The 24,718-nt window shown below is 39.9% G+C and overlaps 1 protein-coding gene across 1 annotated transcript; it reads left to right on the top strand.

The window, feature by feature from the left end:
• Window positions 1-22,377: 22,377 nt before the first annotated feature.
• Window positions 22,378-24,062, top strand: LOC107818084 (uncharacterized protein At4g06744-like). Its single transcript, XM_016644014.2, has one exon. It carries the CDS (start codon window positions 22,458-22,460, stop codon window positions 23,604-23,606), a length of 1,149 nt encoding a protein of 382 aa, XP_016499500.1. The 5' UTR covers window positions 22,378-22,457; the 3' UTR covers window positions 23,607-24,062.
• The last annotated feature ends 656 nt before the right edge of the window (window positions 24,063-24,718 follow it).

The following is a 24,718-nucleotide window of genomic DNA, read 5'->3' as shown; positions in this document are numbered from 1 at the left end:
ACAATGATATGATGCATCAATAATGAACAATAAAGACTGAGATAAAATAAACAAGTAAACTGTGACTAAGTATAAAGTAACAATAAGTAGGAAGGTTCAACAGGTATCACGACCGTTGGGGGTCTTTACAGCACCAACACATAGCTTAAGCATGACTTCTAACATGATTCACTGTCAAATTTCTTTAGCACAGAAAGGGCACATAGCTAACAACAAGCTTATTCAAATTTCCAGTTTTACGGAATGGACCAGTTCCCAATTCCCACGGTGCACGCCCGCCACCTAGCATGTGCGTCACCTCCAAAATACTCACATAATACAATAATCCGGGGTTTCATACCCTCAGGACCAGATTTAAAATTGTTACTTACCTCAAACCGTGCAAAATCCTACTCCGCAATGCCTTTGCCCCTTGAATCAATCTCCAAATACCCCGAATATAGCAACAAGCAGTAAGATATGATTAACATAGGCTAAAAGAATCAATTCCACAAGAAAAATACAAAATTATAAGCCAAAATCCGAAATAGACTCAAACCGCCCCCCGGTCCCACGTCTCGAAATCCGATAAAAGTCACAAAACCCGAAAGCCCATTCACTCACGAGCCTAACCATACCAAAATTTCTCAAATCCGATAACAAAATCCCATTCAAAACCTCAAAATTCTAACTCAAGAGTTCTTCCTCTTTTTCCCTAATTTCTCGCCCCAAATCACAAATTAGATGATAAAATTAAAGATGAAATCATGAGATTTAACAAAAACCAAGTAGGAATCACTTACCCCAATCAACTCTACAAAACTCCCCTCAAGCATCGCCCAATTCCATGTTCTCTAGCTCAAAATATGTAAAATGGGTTCAAACCATCATTTTGAAATTAAAACTGTCTGCCCAGATTTCCATCTTCGTGAACGCGACCCATACCTCGCGAATGCGTAGACTAAAGACCTGGGGTCCCCAACTACCTCACTTCACTTCGCGAACACGACACCACTCACGTGTTCGCGATGAACACGTAAACCACACTTTCACGTTCACGACCTCTTCTTCGCGAACGCGAAGAACAAAAATCTTCCCAGCTCACATTAACCCTTCGCGAACGCGAGGCTCCTCTCGCGAACGCGTAAGAGGAAACCATAAAATATACACCAGTAGATATCACCCATCAACCAAAGTCCAAAAATAATCTGTTAACCACCCGAAACACACCCGAGGCCCCCGGGACCTCAACCAAACTTACCATCAAGTCCCAAAACACTATACGAACTTAGTCGAATCCTCAAACCACATCAAATATGTCACGACCCAAAATCCAACTAGTCGTGATGGCACCTAACCCAACCCGCTAGGTAAGCCAACTTTCAACTATCCAATTCCAATAACAATTATTTAAAGTAATTTAAGTGAATAAACATCTTAATCTTATACATCCCCCAAGAACTGGTCATGAGCTTCTAAGAATAGAGTATATAAAGCGAAAATAAAATAAATACATAGTCTGTTTGAATAATACATAAACAGAGCTTTTATAAATCTAAGTCTACCCTAAACAAAAGGCAGCTACAACAGGAACGCAGGTACATCTTCAAGTCCCGCAACCATCGAACACAGCAACAACAACAGCCAACATCTGCACGCAATGTGCAGAAGTGTAGTATAAGCACAACCGACCCCGTGTACGAGCTTCCACCAAGTCGGGTCCAAAACCAATAGTCCACAACAATACATAACAACATAAAGCAAATAATACCAGAAATAACTCAGGGATAAAATACTCAGCCAAATAATGATTTCAAAAATTATAATCTTACTTTCAAATATCTCAGTGAAAACCCAAATCGTTTGCCGAAGTTTTCAATATTATAAATAGTTTGAAAACAATAAATTTCTCCCAAAATCTTGTCAATAATAAATAAGATATTTCATTTTCCTTCCGGATAACCCGTGTAAAACAAATGCATCAATATGCCCATCTGTCAAAAAATATGTGAGAAATCATGAATGATGTGATGTTGTACAGCATGCGGAAAAATACATCTCTATGCATGTATGTTATGCGTGCATGCCAATGCGATGCAATTCAGTGATAAAATCATAAACATCCCCTCGGGCAGAACATCACTCATATACAGCCCCTCGGACAATCTCACAGTCACTCGTGCCACTCGGGCATACCTCACAGTCACTCTTGCCACTCGGGCATACCTCACAATCACTCATGCCTCCCAGTCACTCAGCACTCGGTACTCGGCACTCGCACTCAGTAGGTACCTACGCTCACTGGGGGTGTGTACAGACTCCGGAGGGGATCCTTCATCCCAAGCGCTATAATCTGCACGGACAACTCACGTGCGATAATAATAAAGTATGTTGCAAGCGGGTAGCCCCGATCCATACTCATCCTCACCAATCAGGCCCTCGGCCTCACTCAGTCATAAGTATGTTGCAGGCGGGCAGCCCCGATCCACACTCATCCTCACCAATCAGGCCCTCGACCGATATCAAACATGCTGCGGCGTGCAGCCCGATCCCATGAATATGTAACATGCTGCGGCGTGCAGCCCGATCCCATGAATATGTAACAAAAATCAGGCCTTCGGCCTCACTGAGTCATAAACCTCTCAAGCCACTCGGGTATCTCAGTAAAATAGGGCATTCGGCCCAAAACATTTTTATGCATCAAAATAGAGTCATAAAACTGAGTTATGATATGCAATGAAATGAATATGACTCAGTATGAATTTTCAGTTTAACACAATAATTCACAGCAATATGACCTCTGTGGGTCCCAATAATACTGGCACATTGCCTTAATATAATTTTTAATATGTTTTTCAGCTCAATTTCTTTAACACATCAAACCGCATGGAAAATGCCAAGATTATTTAACTATAAAATTTCCACATAAACAATTACGTCACAATTTCTATAGTGCACGCCCACACGCCCATCACCTAGCATGTGCGTCACCTACCAACAATTCACAAAATACATATATTCAGGGTTCATACCCTCAACTCCAAGATTAGAAGAGTTACTTACCTCGAACAAGCTGAATCCAATGTCGAGCAAGCTAAACAATGCTCCAAAAATCCCATTTTGTGCGTTTCAACTTCCAAACGGCTCGAATCTAGTCACAATTAATTTGATTCAGCCCACAAAATTTATAGGAATTAATTCCATATCAAAATACTAATATTTTCATAAAATTCGAAATTATGCCCCAAAAATCACCCGTGGGGCCCACGTCTCGAAATCTGACGAAACTCAAAAAATACGACAACCCATCCAATTACAAGTTCAACCATACTAATTTCACTCAAATCTGACTCCAAATCGGTATTGAAACTTGAAAAGTTTGTTTTGTGACATTATAGAAATTTCCTTCTATTTCTCTTGAAGATTCAATAATCTTACACCAAAAATGAAGATGAATTCATAGAATATAATCACAAGGGAGTTAAGAACACTTACCCCAAGTTGTATGGAAAATTTCCTCTCCAAAATCGCCCAAACCAAGCTCCAAAATGTCCAAAATGAGAAAAGTTCTCGGAACCCTCATTTTTAAACACTGTCTAGGCATTTCCGCACCTGCGGTGCCTGGGCTCGCACCTGCGCATCTGCATTTGCGGACACAAATGTGCGCCTGCGAAAAATAGCTGGCCCTCTAATATCTCGCATTTGCGGTGCTATTCTCGTATCTGCGGGCTTCGCAGATGCGCATTCCCCTTCGCAACCTGCGGTCGCCTCACGCCAGCCCCAGTCCGCATCTGCGCAGATGCCTTCGCACCTGCGGCCTCGCAGATGCGGCAAATTCCTCGCACCTGCGAGCACTGCCCAGTCCCACTCTTGGCCGCTTCTGTGGCTTATTTCACGCACATGCGGCTTCGCACATGCGATCAAAATCTTCGCGAGTGCGATCACACCACTAGGCAGCAGTTCCTGCATTTCCTTAAGTCCGAATTTGATCCGTTAACCGTCCGAAACTCACCCGAGGCCCCCGGGACCTCAACCAATTATATCAACAAGTCCCATAACATAACACGGACCTACTCGAGGCCTCAAATCACACCTAACGACATCGAAATGATGAATTACACCTCAATCCGAAATCATTGAACCTTGAAACTTCAAATTCTATAACTTATGTCGAAACACATCAAATCACGTCCGATTGACCTCAAATTTTGTACACAAGTCACATTTCACATTACGGACCTATTCCAATTTCCATAATCGGATTCCGACCCCGATATCGAAAATTCAACTTTCGGCAATTCACGCCAAATTCTACTACGGACCTCCAAATAATTTTTCGGACATGTTCCTAAGTCCAAAATCGCCATACGGAACTATTGGAATCATCAGAATTAAATTCCTAGGTCATTTACATATAAGTCGACATCCGATCACTATTTTAACTTAAGCTTTAAACCTTGGAACTAAGTGTTCCAATTCATTCCAAAACCTCACCGGACCCGAACCAATTACCCCGGCAATTCACACAACAGCTGTAAAGTACAATTAGAGCAGTAAAGGGGGAAGCAAGGTTGTAATACTCAAAACGATCGGTCGGGTCGTTACAAAATAATATCAAAAATACGAATCACTCTCTAATCCAAACTTAATGAACTTCGAAATTTCCAAATTCTACAAACGATGCTGAATCATACCAAATCACGTCTGATTGACCTCAAATTTTGCACACAAGACATATTCAACATTACAGACCTACTCTAACTTCCAGAATCAGAATCCGACCCCGATATCAAAAAGTCAACCCCCGGGTCAAACTCCCCCAAAAGTTTGACTTTCGCCATTTCAAGCCTAAATTAGCTACATACCTCAAATTCACCATCTGGACACGCTCCTAAGTCCAAAATTATCCAACGGAGCTAACGGAACCAACGGAACTCTATTCTGGAGTTGTCTTCACATAATTACGACTACCGTCAAAATTCTACGACTTAAGCTTTTGTTTTAGGGACTAAGTGTCCCAAATCACTCAGAAACCAAAAAAAAGACCTCCCGGCAAGTCATATAAGAGGAAACAGATACGGGGAAAACAATAAATAGGGGATCGGGGCTAATACGCTTAAAACCACCGACCGGGTCGTTATAGTTTAGGTTTTGGTTCTCTTTTGGTTTAGGTTCGTTTAGGTTTAGGTTTAGGTTTTGGTGGTTGAATTCTAATTAATAAAGGATCGGTCTCCAAAATTTTGTATTGGTAAATACAATTTTTTATTTTTTCACTTCTATATGAGCAAATTAATGTCGATTTTCAGAATTTGTTTTTAAAGATAAACTTCTCAGTTTTGTTCTTGGTTGTAAAATGATAGAAAAGACGAGGGGGACTTGGCCTAAAACTATTAAATGTAGTTCCAGTATAGTCATTTTTTGCACTAAATATATTAAATGATTTCCAGTTTAAATAGACTTTTTTTTAATCGAGTAGTCTTCTTAAAATAAATAAATATAACAATAATCATTGGAAAAAAAACATAGACAATATTATAAGGAACAATCATATTATTCCAGAAACATGTTCTTACAATACTACTTTGATCCATTTGAAGTCACTACATATTACTAAAATCACATATGACGAGCTAAGCAATAGATGTTCCTTGCGCTTCAACAAAGAAGATCACAGTCCCTGATGTAGCCCCAACTAGTTCAAAGATATGAACACTCCGTTTCTTTAAATTATTATCGACAACAAATTGTTTCCACCCCTTAACGAGTCTTCTCCGAACACCACTTGTGAGGGTCGCATCCCACTCCTTCCTATTACATAGAAGAATTATTTTAGCCGAAATAGGAGGAAGATAGTCACAGATGCTCTTTGGAAGAAACTACAAAAATATAATGTAAAGATAGGGTTCATGGTTCATTGGTTGGGATAATCAATAGAAATCATATCATAAAAATTTAAAAAAAAATACCAGATCATCACGCTTAATGTACGATCTGGGGACGTTCATCCTAAACCATGGATAGAAATCATCGTCAATCTATCTGTTAGCATTCATATTTCGAGTATCTATTTTGTTTGAAGAGTTGAAAATGTTGTTTAACACTTTAACTTGTGTTTAAGAGATATATAAAGAGTCAAAACTTTTAATTTCCCTCCAATCGTATTTTTACTTTTCCCTGTGTTTCCCTACGAATATTTTATTTGAAATTTAGTCCAAAAATGTCATCTTGTTTTCCCTCCTAATGAAGAAGCTATAATACATTTTAGTCCTAAAATTTAATCATGTTTTTCCTTTTATTATAATTAACATTAACCAATAAAAATATATAGAATTATATATTAACTATTATATAAACAATCAATATGACCTTAAAGAATGAAATTATATATTGGCTATGTATAACATAGGCCATATGACTATAACCTTTGTCAATGGACTTATGAAAAACTATAGGCCGATACATATGACCTTAATGAATAAAATTATAAATTAGCTATTATATAAACAGTCAATATAACTATGAATCACAACGATGTAATTAGTATAGGCCATATGATTGTAACCTTAGTCAATGGACTTCTATGGTTGCTATGAATAACTAGTGGCTGATACGTATGACCTTAATGAATGAAATTATATATTAGCTATTATATAAACTGTCAATATAACTATGAATCACAACGATGTAATTAGCATAGGACATATGACTATAACCTTAGTCAATGGACTTATATAGTTGCTATAAATAACTAGTGGCCGATATGTATGACCTTAATGAATGAAATTATATATTGGCTATTATATAAACGGTCAATATAACTATGAATCACAATAATGTAATTAGCATAGGTCGTATGAATAAAACCTTAGTCAATGGACTTATATGGTTGCTATGAATAACTAGTGGCCAATATGTATGACCTTAATGAATGAAATTATAAATTGGCTATTATATAAACGATCAATATAACTATGAATCACGACGATGTAATTAGCATAGGCCATATGACTATAACCTTAGTCAATGGACTTATATGGTTGCTATGAATAACTAGTGGCCGATACGTATGACCTTAATGAATGAAATTATATATTTGCTATTATATAAACGGTCAATATAACTATGAATCATAACGATGTAATTAGTATAGGACTATAACCTTAGTCAATGAACTTATATGGTTGCAATGAATAACTAGTGGCCAATACGTATGACCTTAATGAATGAAATTATATATTATCTATTATATAAACGGTCAAAATAACTATGAATCACAACGATGTAATTAGCATAGGCCATATGACTATAACTGTAACGACCCGACCAGTCGTTTTGAGAGTAATAGCCCCGATCCCCTATTTACTGTTTCTCCCATATCTATTTTCTGCTATTGTGAGTTGCGGGGAGGTTTCGTTTTGCTTTTTGGAGTGATTAGGGACACTTAGTCCCTAAACGAAAGCTTAAGTCTTAGAATTTTTTAATGTAGTCGGAACTATGTGAAGACGGCTTCGGAATGGAGTTTCGTTGATTCCGTTAGCTCCTTGGGTGATTTTGGACTTAGGAGCGTGTCCGGATTGTATTTTGGAGGTCCGTAGCTCGTTTAGGCTTGAAATGGTGAAAGTCGAATTTTTGAAGTTTTGGGCCGGTAGTGGAATTTTTTATATCGGGTCGATTTCCGATTCGGGATGTTGGAGTAGGTCCGTAATATTGAATATGACTTATTTGCAAAATTTGGGGTCAGTCGGACGTGGTTTGGTTGGTTTCGGCATCGGTTGTCAAATTTGGAAGTTTCAAGTTCTTTAAGTTTGAATCGGAGGATGATTTGTAATTTTAGCTTTAGTTGATGTAATTTGAGGGCTCGACTAACTTCATATGGTGTTTTAGGATTGGTTGGTATGTTTGGTTGAGGTCCCGGGGGCCTCGGGTGAGTTTCGAGTGCTTAAAGGATTAAAAAGTTAGATTTGTGTTGCTGCTGAAGTCTTCAGGCATCTGGTATTTTTGCACCTGCGGTGGAGAGACCATAGGTGCGGGATCGCACGTGCGGAGAGGCAAGCACGGAAGCGGAAAAGTGGAGGAGTGACAGGGGTCACAGGTGCGTGGTGAATTCCGCATCTACGATGCCCGTAGATGCGTTAGGGTCATCGCAGGTGCGCAAGGTCCGCAGAAGCGGAAGGGATTTCTGCATGCGCGCATGCGTAGGTGCGAACCTTTCATCACAGGTGTGGAGGTAGAGGAGGTAAGTGGTTTGCGCAGATGCGCATATTTCGCCGCGCAAGCGCACCCGCAAGTGCGGAAATACCTGGCCAGTGGTTAAAACCGAAGGGCTTCGCGATTTTTGTCATTTTGGACTTGGCAAACTCGGTTAAGGGTGCTTTTTGAGAGCATTTTTGAGAGATTTCTTGAGGTACGTCCCTTGTGATTATTTTTTATCAATAATCTTGCTTCCCCATTTATTTTCCCACCTAGTTAGTGTGTATTTAAGGTGGAAATTGGGAGTTAGAGGCTAGGGATTTGGAAAGTTTGAATAGTGGATTTGAAGGACCATTTGGTGTCGGATTTTAGTAAATTTGATATGGTTAGAATCGTGAGTGAATGTGATTTTGGATTTTGTGACCTTTACCCGATTCCGATACATGGACTCGGGTCGAACTTTTAGGGCGATTTTCGAAATTTTTGTTAAAGTATTGATTTAATTAATAAGATGAGTCTATTATGGTTGTATTTATGATATGTAATTTCTTTTGGCTAGATTTGGGCCATTCATAGCCGGATATTCATGGGAAAGGCATTCTTACCGATTGATTGAGCTTGGTTCGAGGTAAGTGGCTTGCCTAACTTTGTGTGGGGGAAATCCCCTTAAGATTTGGAACTATTGTGATATGTGAGCGCCGTGTACGTGAGGTGACGAGTACGTACACGTACTAGTTGTGGAAAAACCTGATTTTTCTTATTGCGCCGCAACCTGTTTTCCTTTTATTTTGAGTTATACCATTTTAATAAGTATTAATCTATTTTCATTCTTAATTAAGTTATTCCAATATGTGTAGCTATCCTATTTAGTCTAATACAGCATGTCTATGTGTCTTAATTGCTTATGTGAACTCTGTGCAGCATGCATAGTGAATTTCCTGCTTCTTCCTTGACTGGCACCTAATCTAAATCGTAAGATTTCGTGATGAATTTGCATTTCTATTGTTTGCACTGCATATTTAGTTTTGGACTATGGAACGGTATTCCGGTAGATCCCCCTGTACCGCACATTTACTTTGGGACTATGGAATGGTATTCCGGGAGATCCTCTTGTACTGCATATTTACTTTGGGACTATGGAACGGTATTCCGGGAGATCCCCCTATCTTGCATATTTACTTTGGGACTACAGAACGGTATTCCGGGAGATTCCCCTTGCACATTTATGTTTGGGACTACGAGACGGTATCTCGGGAGATCCCCTGTTGTGTTTCTGTGTATTGAGTTGTTACCTTCTATGATTTCATTATTGTTAAATTTCAGCCTTTATTTTATTACGATATTACACTCTATATTATTTTATTATATATTTACCCGTAGGGCCCTGACCTGACCTCGTCACTACTCGACCGAGGTTAGGCTTGGCACTTACTGGGTACCGGTTGTGGTGTACTCATGCTACTCTCTGCACATGTTTTTCGTGTGTAGATCCAGGTACTCCTTATCAGCTGCACTATCAGTGAGCCAGGACAGCTTTGGAGACTTCAAGGTATATCTGTCGCGTCCGCAGGCCTCGGAGTCCCCTTCTACTCTTTCTCATGTCCATTATCTTATGTATTTTTCCTTTGTTAGACTCTAATGTATAGAGACACTAGATTTTCCTTCTGTAGTTTGTGATTTACGATGTTACGGGTTTTGGGATTTGTTGTGTATTTTTGAATAGTTGGTTAAATTTCTATTTTTATTTCATTATTCCGCAAAATGTTAGTCTTACCTAATTGTAGAGACTAGGTACCGTCACGACGTCACATGGAGGGGAAATTGGGTCGTGACAAGTTGGTATCAGAGCTCTAAGTTCATAGGTGTCGTGAGTCACAAATTGGTTTAGTAGAGTCTCGCGGATCGGTACGGAGACGTATGTACTTATCTTCGAGAGGCTATGTGACTGTTAGGAAAATTTAACTACTTTGATTCCTTGTCGTGCGAAAATTGTTGACTTAAAAAAAATTATAAACTTCTATATTCTATTCTCTCACAGATGGTGGGGACGCATACAAGCGGATCCGATGACCATGCACCCGCACCCCCTACTAGAGCCGTGACAGGTCGGGGCCCGGGTAGAGGCCGAGGAAGTCCACGTGGTGCAGCCAGAGCACCAGCACGAGCTGCTACAGAGGAGCCCCAGTAGCTCAAGCTGGAGGGCAGACACCTGAGATACCAGTTGCTGCACCAGCCCTCTAGGAGACTCTAGCCCAGTTTCTGAGCATGTTCAGCACCTTAGCTCAGGCTGGATTGATTCCACTTGCTCCTGCCACATCTCAAGCCGGGGGAGGAGCACAGACACCAGTCGCCGGTACTCCAGAGCAGCAGGTTCAGGTCGACCAAGTTCCATAGATTGTACCAATGCCGCCGGTAGCTCCAGGTCAGCCCGAGGTTAGGGCAGCAGCTTCTGAGGTGGAGCAACTCAGACTTGAAAGGTACAAGAAGTACCACCCACCTACCTTCAGCGTATTGGCTACAGATGATGCTCAGGGTTTTCTGGAGGAGTGTCATCGTATTCTCCATACTATGGGCGTAGCGAAGACGAGCAGGGTTTCTTTTACTACATTCCAGCTTAGAGGAGCAACCTATCAGTGGTGGCGTGCTTATGAATTAAATAGTGCGGCTGAGGCAGCTTCACTAATAGAGACTCAGTTCTCGGACATATTTTTGAGAAAGTATGTCCCTCAGAGCCTCAGGGACTCATGGCGGGCGGAGTTTGAGCAGTTGTGCCAGGGTGCTCTGACTGTGTCAGAGTATGCAGTTTGCTTCAATGATTTGACCCGACATGCACCGGCCTTAGTTGCCACAATTCGAGAGAGGGTTCAGCGGTTTATTGAGGGGCTCCATCCTAGCATCCGGAGTAGTATGGCTAGGGAGTTGTAGATGGATATTTCTTATCAGCAGGTTATGAGTATTGCCAAGAGATTTGAGGGCATCTTTGCCCGGGATAGAGAGGAGAGGGAGTCCAAGACGTCTCGAGAGATTGGTTATTATTCTGGAGCTCGTATCCCAGCAGCTCGCCATGGTAGGGATTATGTGAGTCGCCCCGTTCATTCAGCTCTTCCAGCCGCCAGTGGTGTTCCGACTCTTGTTGTGAGTTCTCCTATTTATGTGTCTACTCCTGTGGGAGATTCTCTTGTTGTGGACCACGTGTATCGGTCGTGTTTGATTGCTCTTAGTGGTTTTGAGACTAGAGTCGATTTATTATTGCTCAGCATGGTGGACTTTGATATTATTTTGGGCATAGACTAGTTGTCGCCACATTATGCTATTCTTGATTGTCATGCTAAGACCGTGACGCTGGCTATGCCAGGATTTCTGCGACTAGAGTGGAGAGGTACCTTAGAGTATACTCCCAGCAAAGTTATTTCATTTCTTAAAGCTCAACGAATGGTTGAGAAGGGGTGTGACGCGTATCTAACTTATGTGAGAGATGCCAGTATTTATAACTCTACAGTTGAGTCAGTTCCAATAGTGAGGGACTTTCCAGATGTGCTCCCAGCTGATCTTCTGGTCATGCCGCCCGACAGAGATATTGATTTTGGCATTTATTTGTTGTCGGGCACTTAGCCCATCTCTATTCCTCCATATCGTATGGCTCCTCCTGAATTGAAGGAGTTGAAGGAGCAGTTACAGGAATTTTTTGATAAAGGCTTCATTCGGCCCAGTGTGTCACCTTGGGGTGCTTATGTCTTATTTGTGAATAAGAAGGATGGTTCTATGCGGATGTGTATTGATTACCGCCAGTTGAACAAAGTCACAGTGAAGAACCAGTATCCTTTGCCTCGTATTGGTGACTTATTTGATCAGTTAGAGAGTGCCAGAGTGTTTTACAAGATTGACTTACGTTCGGGATATCATCAGTTGAAGATTTAGGAACCAGATATCCCAAAGACTGCTTTCAGGACCAGATATGGTCACTATGAGTTTCTTGTTATGTCTTTTGGGCTGACCAATGCCCCAGCAACTTTTATGCACTTGATGCACAGTGTGTTCCGACCTTATCTTGACTCATTCGTTATTATGTTTATTGACGAAATTCTAGTGTACTCCCGGACTCGGGAAGATCATGAGCAGCACCTGAGGACTGTACTTCAGACCTTGAGAGAAAAGAAGTTATATGTAAAAAATTCAAAGTGTGAGTTTTGGCTAGACTCAGTGGTATTCTTGGGTCATATAGTATCGAGTGAGGGGATCCAGGTGGATCCGAAGAAGATTGAAGTAGTGCAGAGTTGGCCTAGACCGTCCTCAGCTACAGAGATCCAGAGTTTTCTTGGTTTGGCGGGGTATTACCGTCACTTTGTAGAGGGATTCTCATCTATTGCAGCACATATGACCAGGCTGACCCAGAAGGGTGCTCCGCTCAGGTGGACAGAGGAATGTGAGGAGAGCTTTCAGAAGCTAAATATAACTTTAACTACAACCCTAGTATTGGTATTACCTACAGGTTTGGGGTCTTATATTATATATTATGATGCATCATAGATTGGTCTCGGTGCGGCGTTGATGTAGGATGGTAGGGTGATTGACTACGCGTCCAGATAGCTGAAGGTGCACAAAAAGAACTATCATGTCCACGACCTTGAGTTAGCAGCTATTGTTCATGCCTTGAAGATATGGCGGCATTATTTGTACGGTGTTCCTTGTGAGATTTACACCGATCATTGGAGTTTGCAGCTTCTGTTTAAGTAGAAAGATCTTAACTTACGTCAGCGGAGGTGGTTGGAGCTACTTAAGGATTATGATATCACTATTTTGTACCATCCTGGGAAGGCCAATGTGGTGGTCGATGCTTTGAGTCATCAGACAGAGAGTTTGGGGAGCTTAGTACATCTACCAGCAGTAGAGAGGCCCGTGGCGTTGGATGTTCAGGCCTTAGCCAGCCAGTTTGTGAGATTAGATATTTCTAAGTCGAGTCGAGTTTTGGCTTGTGTGATTTTTCAGTCTTCTCTTTATGATCGTATCATAGAGCGTCAGTATGATGACCCCCATCTGCTTGTCCTTAAGGACACGGTCCAACACGGTGATGCTAAGGAGGTCACTATTGGAGATGATGGTGCATTGAGGATGCAAGGCAGGATATGTATGCCCAATGTAGATGGTTTGCGTGAGTTGATTCTCCAGGAGGCTCACAATTCGCGGTACTCTATTTATCTGGGTGTCGCAAAGATGTATCAGGACTTGGAACAACATTTCTGATGGAGGAGAATGAAGAAGAACATAGTAAAGTATGTGGCTCGATGTATGAATTGCCAGCAGGTAAAATATGAGCATCACCGACCGGGTAGATTGCTTCATAAGTTAGAGATTCCGGAGTGTAAATGGGAGAGAATCACTATAGATTTCGTTGTTGGACTCCCACGGACTCAGCGGAGGTTTGATGCAGTTTGGGTGATTGTGGATAGGCTGACCAAGTCAGCTCATTTCATTCCTATGATGACTACCTATTCTTCCGAGCAGTTGGCTCGAATTTATATCCGCGAGATCGTCAGACTTCATGGCGTACCCCTATCTATCATCTCTGACCGGGGTACGCAGTTTACATCACGGTTCTGGAGAGTTGTACAATAGGATTTGAGTACTCGGGTTGAGTTGAGCACGGCGTTTCACCCTCATACGGACGGGCAGTCCGAGCGCACTATTCAGATACTGGAGGATATACTCCGCGCTTGTGTGATAGATTTTAGGGGTGATTGGGACCAGTTCTTTCCACTTGTGGAGTTTGCTCACAACAACAATTATCAGTCCAGCATTCAGATGGCACCGTATGAGGCTCTGTATGGTAGGCGGTGTCGGTCCCCAGTGGGTTTGTTTGAGCCCGGCGAGGCCAGATTATTGGGTACGAACTTGGTTCAGGATGCGTTGGAAAAGGTTGAGGTGATTCAAGATAAACTTCGCACAGCCCAGTCCAGACAGAAGAGTTTTGCCGATCGGAAGGTTCGCGATGTGGCATTCATGGTTGGAGAGCGATTCTTGCTCCAGGTTTCAACTATAAAGGGCGTTATGAGGTTTAGAAAGAAGGTCAAGCTGAGCCCAAGTTTCATTGGTCTATTTGAGGTGTTGCGGCGAGTTGGGGAGGTTACTTATGAGCTTACCTTACCTCCCAATCTAGCAGGAATTCATCCGGTATTCCATGTTTCTATGCTCCAGAAGTATCACGACGATCTGTCCCATGTGTTGGATTTTAGCTCAGTCCAATTGGATAAGGATCTATCTTATGTTGAGGAGCCAGTGGTTATTTTAGACAGGCAGGTCAGAAAGCTAAGATCAAAGAACATTGCTTCCGTGAAGGTTCATTGGAAGGGGCAACCGGTCGAGGAGGCAACTTGGGAGACCGAGCAGGATATGCTCATCCGTTATCCTCATCTTTTCACCACTTCAGGTATGTCTCTATGCTCGTTCGAGGACAAACGATTATTTAAAGAGGGGGAGGATGTAACGACCCGACCGGTCATTTTGAGAGTAATAGCCCCGATCCCCTATTTACTGCTTCTCCCATATCTATTTTCTGCTATTGTGACTTGCCGGGAGGTTTCGTTTTGGTTTTTGGAGTGATTTGGGATACCTAGTCCCTAAACAAAAACTCAAGTCTTAGGATTTTTTACTGTAGTCGGAATTGTGTGAAGACGACTCCGGAATGGAGTTCCGTCAATTCTGTTAGCTCCGTTGGGTGATTTTGGACTAAGGAGTGTGTCCGAGTTATATTTTGGAGGTCTGTAGCTCGTTTAGGCTTGAAATGGCGAATAGTCAAATTTTTGGAGTTTTGGGCCGGTAGTGGAATTTTTGATATCGGGGTCGTTTTCTGATTTCGGAAGTTGGAGTAGGTCTGTAATATTGAATATGACTTTTGTGCAAAATTGGGGGTCAATCGGACGTGGTTTGGTTGGTTTCGGCATCGGTTGTCGAATTTGGAAGTTTCAAGTTCTTTAAGTTTGAATCAGAGGATGATTTGTGATTTTAGCATTAGTTGATGTGATTTGAGGGCTCGACTAAGTTCGTATGGTGTTTTAGGATTGGTTGGTATGTTTGGTTGAGGTCCCGGGGGCCTCGGGTGAGTTTCGAGTACTTAACGGATCAAAAAGTTGGATTTGTGTTGTTGCTGAAGTCTTCAGGCATCTGGTATGTTCGCACCTGTGGTGGAGAGACCGCAGGTGTGGGATCTCACGTGCGGAGAGGCAAGCGCAGAAGCGGAAAAGTGGAGGAGTGCTAGGGGTCACAGGTGCGAGGTGAATTCCGCATTTGCGATGCTCGCAAATGCGTTAGGGTCATCGCAGGTGCGCAAGGTCCGCAGAAGCTGAAGGGATTTCCGCAGGCGCGCACGCGCAGATGCGGCCCTTTCATCGCAAGTGCGGAGGCAGAGGAGGTAAGTGATTTGCGAAGATGCGCACATTTCGCCGCGCAAGCGCACCCGCAGGTGCGAGCCCAGGCTCCGCATGTGCTGAAATACCTGGGTAGTGGTTAAAACTGAAGGGCTTCGCGATCTTTGTCATTTTGGACTTGGCAAACTCGGTTTAGGGCGATTGTTGAGAGCATTTTCGAGATATTTCTTGACGTAAGTCCCTTGTGCTTATTTTTTGATCAATAATCTTGCTTCCAACTGGATCAAAAGTTTCATCATAGTTAATCCCTTCTTCTTGATTGTACCCTTGAACTACTAGCCTTGCCTCGTTCCTTGTTGTGTTCCCAAACTCATCAAGTTTGTTTCTAAATACCCATCTAGTTCCTATGACGGTTCTGTCAGCAGGTCGAGGAACCAGGTTCCACATGCTGTTTCTCTTAAATTGATGATGTTCATCTTGCATAACAGCAATCCAGTCAGCATCCTTCAATGCTTCCTTGATATTTTTTAGAACAAAATATTTGCAGCCAAATGTCCTCAAATGTGTTAGCTTGGGCTTCCTTCCGTTTAGCAGTTCATACAGGGTTTTGTTCAGGAGGGTCCTGATCATGCACCTATTCACTGCTTCTGCACAGAAATTCTTCGCGATGCCACTGTCAATCAACATTGTTCTTGTCGTGTCTTCAAGAGTCTTATTCTTCCTACTCCTTGAATGTATCCCTTTTTTGCCATTTCCAAAGGACACACTCCCTTCTTGCAGGGCTTTGAGTGAAAGGAAATCATTGTTGCTTCCATTCATGTGCTTAGAACAACCACTATCCATGTACCGTTTGTGGTTGCTTCCTTTCACTATTCCCTGCACACAAAAATCATGAGTTAGACTTAGGAACCCAAACGAGTTTGGGTTCATTGTAATGAGGAAAGGGGTGAATGAGGGATCTTCTGGTTCAAGCAGGCATTATGCATTTTTTATATGAGGGACCAAGTTCTCTACCAGTAGTTACTTTTTCAGCAAAAACTTTGTTTTTCTGTTGTGACTGAAATATGGCTTACAGTTTTCTTTAAAGTGCCCAGTGTTACCACAGTGAATGCAAAGCCAATTATTAGGTACAGTAACATACTTGCTATGAGGATTGTAAGGAATATTTTCCCTTTGGAACCCAATCCCCTGCCTGTTTCCCCCATTATTGGTGTACATGGCAGTGATAGCATCACAGGACCAGGTCTACTTGAGTGATTTTTCAAGATCACTCTTAACTCTACCTAGTTCTTCCTGAAGTTGTTTGTTTTTCTCAAGCTCAGCACACATACTAGACTTCACTGAATTTAACTCACTTTCAAGCTTAATGTGTGCCTCACTTGCAACTTCCTTTCCCTTTTGAGAATTTTCACGCTTACTCTCCATTTTAAGTTCCCCAATTATTTCCTTCAAGTCTACTACCACCACTAATAGGTCATCTCTCTCATGCTCAATGTTAGCAACTCTCTCAGGTAAGACTTCTTTTTCCTTTCTTACACACTCAAAGGTCTCTTTTAGGTATACCACAGCGACCATTAGATCATCTCTTTCATGTTCCATATGTGCAATTCTTTCATTTAAGGCATCCTTCTCTTTCTTCAGGTTCTCAATTGTTTCCTTTAAATTAACAACAATGATTACTAAGTCATCTCTGGTTTGCTCTACTTCTTCTAACTCCACAGTTAAAGCATCTTTATCATTTATAAGATTGTGATAAGCATCAATTGACACATTTGCCAAAGACATGAGTTTTTTAGGAGAATAAGATTTCAGATTTCTTTGAACATCCATAAAATTTACCTCATCGTCGTCGTCGTCTTCATCATCATCAGACTGAGCCATTAAGGCAAAGATTGAGTCATACTCAGTTGCTTCACTTTCCACTGCCATCATTGAACTATCACTATGATCATTTTATTCTTCAGATTGGCTGGAGGAGTCTCCCCATGCAGCAAGAGCTTGCTTTACAACATTTTTAGCGACATTCTTTCTCTTGAAGCGTTTATCAGGAACCGGGTTCCTCTTGGATGCTTTGTCAAAGTTGTTTTTGTACTGATCTTGCTTTAGGAGAGGGAACTTCTTGATGAAGTGTCCTGGCTTACCACATTTATGACAGAGGTCATAATTTTTTGGCTTGCTAGAACTTCCCCTTTTTGGAATGCCTCCATTCCTGCAAGCCATCTTCTGGAATCTTCTGTCTTGAGGACCAGGTTCTTCTCCCTTTTAGGTTCTCTTCTTTCATTGTCCTTCTTCTTCTTCTTCATTTCATATGTTTTTAGATTGCCAACAAGTTCATCTATGGTCAATGTCTGCAAGTCCTTCACCTTTGTAATGGCGTTCACTTTGCTTTCCCAAGAATTGGGCAGTACACTAAGGATTTTCCGGACAAGCTTGTTTCTTGGAATAGTTTCACCAAGAGAGTGAAGCTCATTAATGATGGAGGTGAAGCGAGTATGCATATCTTGGATGGATTCAAAATCTTTCATCCTGAAGAGCTCGTATTCAGTTGTGAGCATGTCGATCGTGGATTGCTTAATCTGTGTTGTTCCTTCGTGAGCTATCTGAATAGCATATCAGATTTCTTTTACTGATTGGCATGTCGATATCATGTTATATTCATCAGGACCAATGCCACAAACAAGAATTTTCTTTGCACGAAAGTTCTTTTCTATGGCCTTTCGATCAGCGTCATTGAATTCCTTCCTCGTCTTGGAAATGGCTACAGCTGGGTCGCCAAGATTCTTGGTGATAACATCTCATAGCTCTGAATCTTCAGCCATGATGAAGTTATGCATCCTAGTCTTCCACCATCCATAGTACTGGCTATTGAACCTTGGTGGCCTGTAGGTAAACTGACCTTCTTCAAAGTTTGGTGGAGCAGCCATGAGGATCCTTTCTAGGTATTAGCCTGATAGAAAGAACCGGCTCTGATACCAATTGATAGAATTTAAGGGTCCACCAAACTATATAGAGAATCAGGTTCTCTATTAGTTCCCACAGAACACACGCACACTGCAGTAAGTAAATGACACAAAGAAGTTTTACGTGGAAAACTCTCAGCTCACGGGATTAAAAACCACGACCTACCCTTGTAGGATTTCAACTTCACTACTGAGCAAACTTTAGATTATAACTTATTGTAACCTAGGAATTAACCTTCTAATCCCTCACTAACTTGTAACAACTCTATTACAAGCCACTTTGTAATAGCTTTATTACAAAGACTTACAACTCGACTAACTCTAGCCAAGATACAAGCACAAGGGTTTATGATTTATAAAGGTTTCCTACACAATGCCTCTAACTAAGCTAAGTAGGAATTACAAGTAAGTTGCTTTGACAAAGGTGCTACACAACCAAGGACATATGATGACTCAATGCTGGAAACCGGTCCTTCGTTATGTTGCTCTTTGTTCTTGACGCCTTGAAGGTTACTTGCAGGTTGGCAATGCACTTGAGAGAAATCTTGATGAATTCTAGAGTGTGCAAGTGTTGTTTTGCCTTTCCTTCATGTTAATATTACATAAGTGACATCACTTGAATGATGTAAGCATATTTGGTGTAAGGGCATTCCCCATAAAGTGACTGCTCCACTGTTTACACTGTTGTGTGTGCAGAGGAACAATTGTAGTCACTTTACAGTTGTGGAGATTGACTGGTACAGTCAGCAAGGGAACTGATATCGATATGTTCCCTCTGTTGTTTCTTGGACTCTGAAAGTTAGAGTATGTCCCAGACTTGAGACTTGTTGATCTTTGAGCACTCAAAGGATGTGGAACAGGTTCTCATCTGATTCTTAACATTAAGTTTGTCAGCTCATCAAAACATAGCAGAACACATAACTTATCAATTTCCCCCTTTTTGATGATGACAAACAGGTTCCCATCTGGTTCTTAACAGTAAGTTTATTAGATCATCAAAATATTACAAGGTACATATTAACCTATCAATAACTATGAATCACAACGATGTAATTAGCATAGGCCATATGACTATAACCTTAGTCAATGGACTTATATGGTTGTTATGAATAACTAGTGGCCGATACGTATGACCTTAATGAATGAAATTATATATTGGCTATTATATAAACGGTCAATATAACTATGAATCACAACGATGTAATTAGCATAGGCCATATGACTATAACCTTAGTCAATGGACTTATATGGTTGTTATGAATAACTAGTGGCCGATACGTATGACCTTAATGAATGAAATTATATATTGGCTATTATATAAATGGTCAATATAATTATGATCACAACGATGCAATTAACATAGACCATATGACTATAACCTTAATACATTGGACTTATATAGCTGCTATGAATAACTAGTGGCCGATACGTATGACCTTAATGAATGAAATTATTAAATGGCTATTATATAAACAGTCATTATAACTATGAATCACAACAATGTAATTAGCATAGGCCATATGACTATAACCTTAGTCAATAGCTATTGATTATTAAAAGGGGACTAAATATACAAAATACATAACTTAATTCATCAATATTTCATAATCAAAATTGCTACTTAGGATTCAAGGTTACTCGAATTTATATACCGTATAAATTTTCGAAAAATAATATACGTATACATACGAAGGCTTTTGATCTTCCCATCCGTATAAATTTTATTTTAAAAAAAATACATAACAGTATATGTATACATACGAAGACTTTTGATCTTCCCATGAGAGAATGATGATTTTATGGGATCAATGTTTTGGGATAATCAATAGTTATTAGTTTATTTGGGAGGGAAATATTTTGGAGGGAAATAATGGCTATTAAGCCAAATATGAAATCAAGGGTTTTAAGGGTATTTCACGGGTGTGGTTATCGTTGGGCCATTATGAGTGTAGCCAAATATTCTTTGTTTGATTAGGCACGGAGTATAAGAGAAGTTAAAAAAATGAAATCTTATGGTTTTAAACTAAAGATGTGTGTAATATTTAAAAATATTCTTGAATCTTGTGGTCTTAATTATGGCATATGAAATGTTAGAAATTAAAAAGTTACTAAATATAAAAAGATGTATAAAATTTCTGAAACAAACTAAATAGGAGAGTAAGAAACATAAATAAGGACGGAGTTTAGATTTGGGGATTGTGAGTTGATCCCACTTTAAATGAAGAAGGAAGCGGATTTCAATTTCCACTAGCACAATGGCACTTTTTGCTTAAATCAAATGCTTGCTTTCGAGGCTCCTCTCAAACTCAAAGGTAAGCTTATCGCCAAGAGCAAACCAACCGACGTATACACACAGAAGGCTCTTCTATCATCTCAATTGGGTAAATATTAGTCTTTTCAGCTTAGGATATCATACGATAGGCCTGCCCAGATATTATAACTTTTACAAGTAGAGACATAGGGAGAAATTCAAAAATAGCTAGATTTATAAGTGGTAAATTAAAAAATAGTCACAATTTCAAAAGTAATCGAAATTTAGTCATTTTTCGTGTAATGATAAATCTGAACGAAAATACTATTCAAAATTCGGAATATATTCCAGCATAATATACTGGGGTTCCAGTATAATATACTGCTCCAGCATAATATGTTGGAAGTTCATACACAGGTGCTCCAATCTCCAATATATTATGCTGAAACTTTCCGTGTATTGGAGTTCCAACACAATATGTTGGAAGTTCATGCACAGGTGCACCAATCTCCAGTATATTGTGCTGGAAATTTCTGTGTTACGGCAAAATAGTGGTTATTTTTTAATGACTTTGAAACGCTGACTATTTTTCAATTACCAGTCCAAAAACTGGCTAGCACGGACTATTTTCACGAGATCCTATTACCACTAGGGCTGAGCTGATTTAGAAATAGACCTTTTTTAAGGCCCATTATCCATGTATGGGATTTGATAAGAGGCTCCAAACCAGCAAGCATGTTAAGTAGAAATCGGAGTAGGCTCTGGTTCAAGCCTAATTTCCAAAAGTCTTTTGAATAATCCAGAAAAGAGCTAACCCTTAATAAATGCCAGCAAGAAAAAGAAATGTCAGAAACCAAAAAATTTCTAGTAATAGATTATTAAGAAGAATTTGATGCTCCTAGCAGTCAATGACTCAATTCTGTTGCTAATTTAAATTTTCCAAGTTCTGCTGGATAAAAGGAAAAATAATGATTTGCTCTATTTTGTACATTCTTAATGGCTTTTCTCCTTTGCAATTAAGCCCAATCCACTACAAAGTAAACAAGAATGAAAGTGAGGACCATATGATGCGTTAATGATGCTCATAAAAACATCTTATCTTCTGCTAACAAAGTATTGCTTAATCCTAAAATATCAGAATTAATGACCACTTGTTGAATTATATATCTGGCTGATACATAACCCCCAAAAGCTACTTGTTAGCTGGATTGCAACAAAAACTGATAGTTACAGGGACAAATATTGATTGGATTTCAGGCGTTCGAGTTGTCTACAAAACATTTATGAGTATACTATAGCATAAGAAAAGGCTCATATAATATAATTAATTACTCAAGCTTGCTTACTGACAGCCTAATCGATAACGAAAAATGTCAAAAAGGAAACATGACATCTTCTTTATTGTAATTTTAAATAATGCAAAGCATTCTGGTCCCTGGCCACAACCAAATAGTGAGCTCCATTATTGCTTCTTTTTGCACGGTCTCAAATTTTTAAAACACTCAGGATTGGTTGGTTAATCAAGTTGACCGCTTTCCTACTATTTAAATTTCATTTCAAGACCTTTTTCTTTTAAAAAAATTGCTTTTACTAATCCACGAAAAGTAATCAACTAAAACTATAAAAATACTGATGATTTGCCTTCAATGTATAGTGAACTCTGCTTGTTTGTTCTCTGTTTTCATTCTCACTTGATGTTCTTGGTTTTGAGATAAAATGAATAGTATCAAATTTCTAATATTGTTCTTCAGTGTTACATCAGCACAACAATCAAAGGGACAAAACCAATTGGTTTTTACAGATCAAAGACTGGCTATAGTATATCCCATTATCCAAAAATTCAAGAATATCATCACTTCTGATCCTTTAGGTGTCACAAAATCTTGGGTTGGTCCAAATATATGTAATTATACTGGTTTCTACTGCGAAAGTCCCCCAGATAACAAATCAGCAATTGCTCTTGCTTCTATTGATTTCAATGGATTTCAATTAACTGCTCCTACACTTGTTGGCTTTCTTGATCAACTTCCAGATATAGCCATTTTCCATGCTAATTCCAACAATTTTAGTGGGACTCTGTCTCCAAAAATAGCCAATCTTCCTTATCTATATGAACTTGATATTAGTAACAACCAATTTTTTGGGCCATTTCCTAGTGCTATTTTGGGCATGAATAGCCTATCTATATTGGACATAAGATTCAATTCTTTCACTGGATCAGTCCCACCTCAATTGTTCACTAAAGACCAGCTCGACGCGCTATTTATCAACAACAATAATTTCATGCAAAGATTCCCTGATAATATTGCCAGTAGCCATGTTATTTATCTTACGTTAGCCAACAACAAATTTTTCGGTCCTATCCCACGTGGTATTTCCAAAATCTTGTCGAGTTTGACAGAAATTTTGCTGCTTAACAACTTGTTAAGTGGTTGTCTACCATATGAATTGGGATTCTTGAAACAAGCAGTAGTATTTGATGCTGGCAATAATAGACTAACCGGTCCACTTCCATTTTCGTTAGGGTGTTTAGAGAAAGTTGAAGTATTGAATTTTGCTGGAAATAAGTTGTATGGGATAGTGCCAGATGTGATTTGTGCCTTGGGAAATTTGGCTAATTTATCATTGTCTGATAACTATTTTACAGGAGTTGGGCCAATTTGTTTGAGTTTGATAAGAAATGGAGTGCTTGATTTGAAGAATAACTGCATTCCTGGTCTTCCATTCCAAAGATCATTTGCTGAATGCGTAGAATTCTTTGCTTACCCAAGGTACTGTCCTCACATGGCTACATATAGTTACATTCCTTGTTGGCTCTCCAATTTCAAGACACCTCCTCTGGCTCTTTCTAAATTAGCTCCTTAGCTCGTTTGGTACGAGGGGTAAGGGATAATTAATCTCGGGTTAAATTTGAGATGAGTTTATCTCATGTTTCGTTGGGATAAAATAGTGGTATAACTCATTTCGGGATTAGTTATCTCGGGATTGTAGTGTTTTCCTATCACTATGAGAGGGTGGGATATAACTAATCTCGGGATTAGTTATACCGGGATTATACTGTTTTTTATCTCTATAGGAGAATGAGATAACTAATCCAGAGATAATTAATTATGGGATAACTTGTTTCACGACCAAACAACCCCTAATATTTCTACTATGGATCACAAACATACTTCTTTTCTATGCTGTCCCCCTCCCCCCTCCCCGCGATCCAATTCTTATTTTATACTAGTTAAGCTTGTATTTCTATGGAACAAGTGTGCATTCCCAACTGTTGTCGTTCATTTGTATTAATGCAATAATAACGCATGTTTTCCATGACTTAGTTTCTTTTGGAAAATACATGTTACAACTGTACGTATATCTTTCTGATTTGGAATTGTATTTAGTTATATGTGTTTACCCTCAAAATCGGATAACAATTAAATTTGTAAGTGGATTTACGGATACGTGAATTTATTTGACACAAATCAGTAAATAAAGACAAAAATAAATAAATAAATAAATAAATAAATAAATAAATAAATAAATAAATAAATAAATAAATAAATAAAGATGAAGTAAGATCAAACCACACGAGGAAGATGATTTAAGCCTTTGTGAAATGTTTGCCCTCGATCCGGGCTCGTAACAACAAGCACTGACTAACGAAAGCAAAAGAACTAATAACAGAAGAAATAATGATATACTGCATTGGAATACGTGTTACTATGCCTTTTATGAATTATCAGATCCCCTTTATATAGTAGGGGAGTCCTACTTTAGGTACAATTCTATAAAAGGTAAAAGATCTCTTGATTCACTCATTGCCGGTTCCTTATTGATACGTGCCGAGATCCCCGCCGTAATATCAGACCGGTCACAGATACTTCGGTCTTCTGTTGACTATGCTGACAATGTTTCTTCGAAGTCGTTCGAGGTTAGGACCGATTGCGGGACCATGGCTTCGATATTCTCGAAGACAGGCGTTCTGCCCT

Source organism: Nicotiana tabacum, chromosome 12 (assembly GCF_000715075.1).
Source record: "Nicotiana tabacum cultivar K326 chromosome 12, ASM71507v2, whole genome shotgun sequence".
Lineage (NCBI taxonomy): Eukaryota > Viridiplantae > Streptophyta > Magnoliopsida > Solanales > Solanaceae > Nicotiana > Nicotiana tabacum.
Note: the sequence above shows the minus strand (reverse complement) of the source record. Positions and strands in the feature narration are given on the sequence as shown.

Bases quoted from the DNA above. Each gene is read 5' to 3' on its own strand.
- LOC107818084 (XM_016644014.2), top strand. From the start codon at position 22,458: ATGAATAGTATCAAATTTCTAATATTGTTCTTCAGTGTTACATCAGCA.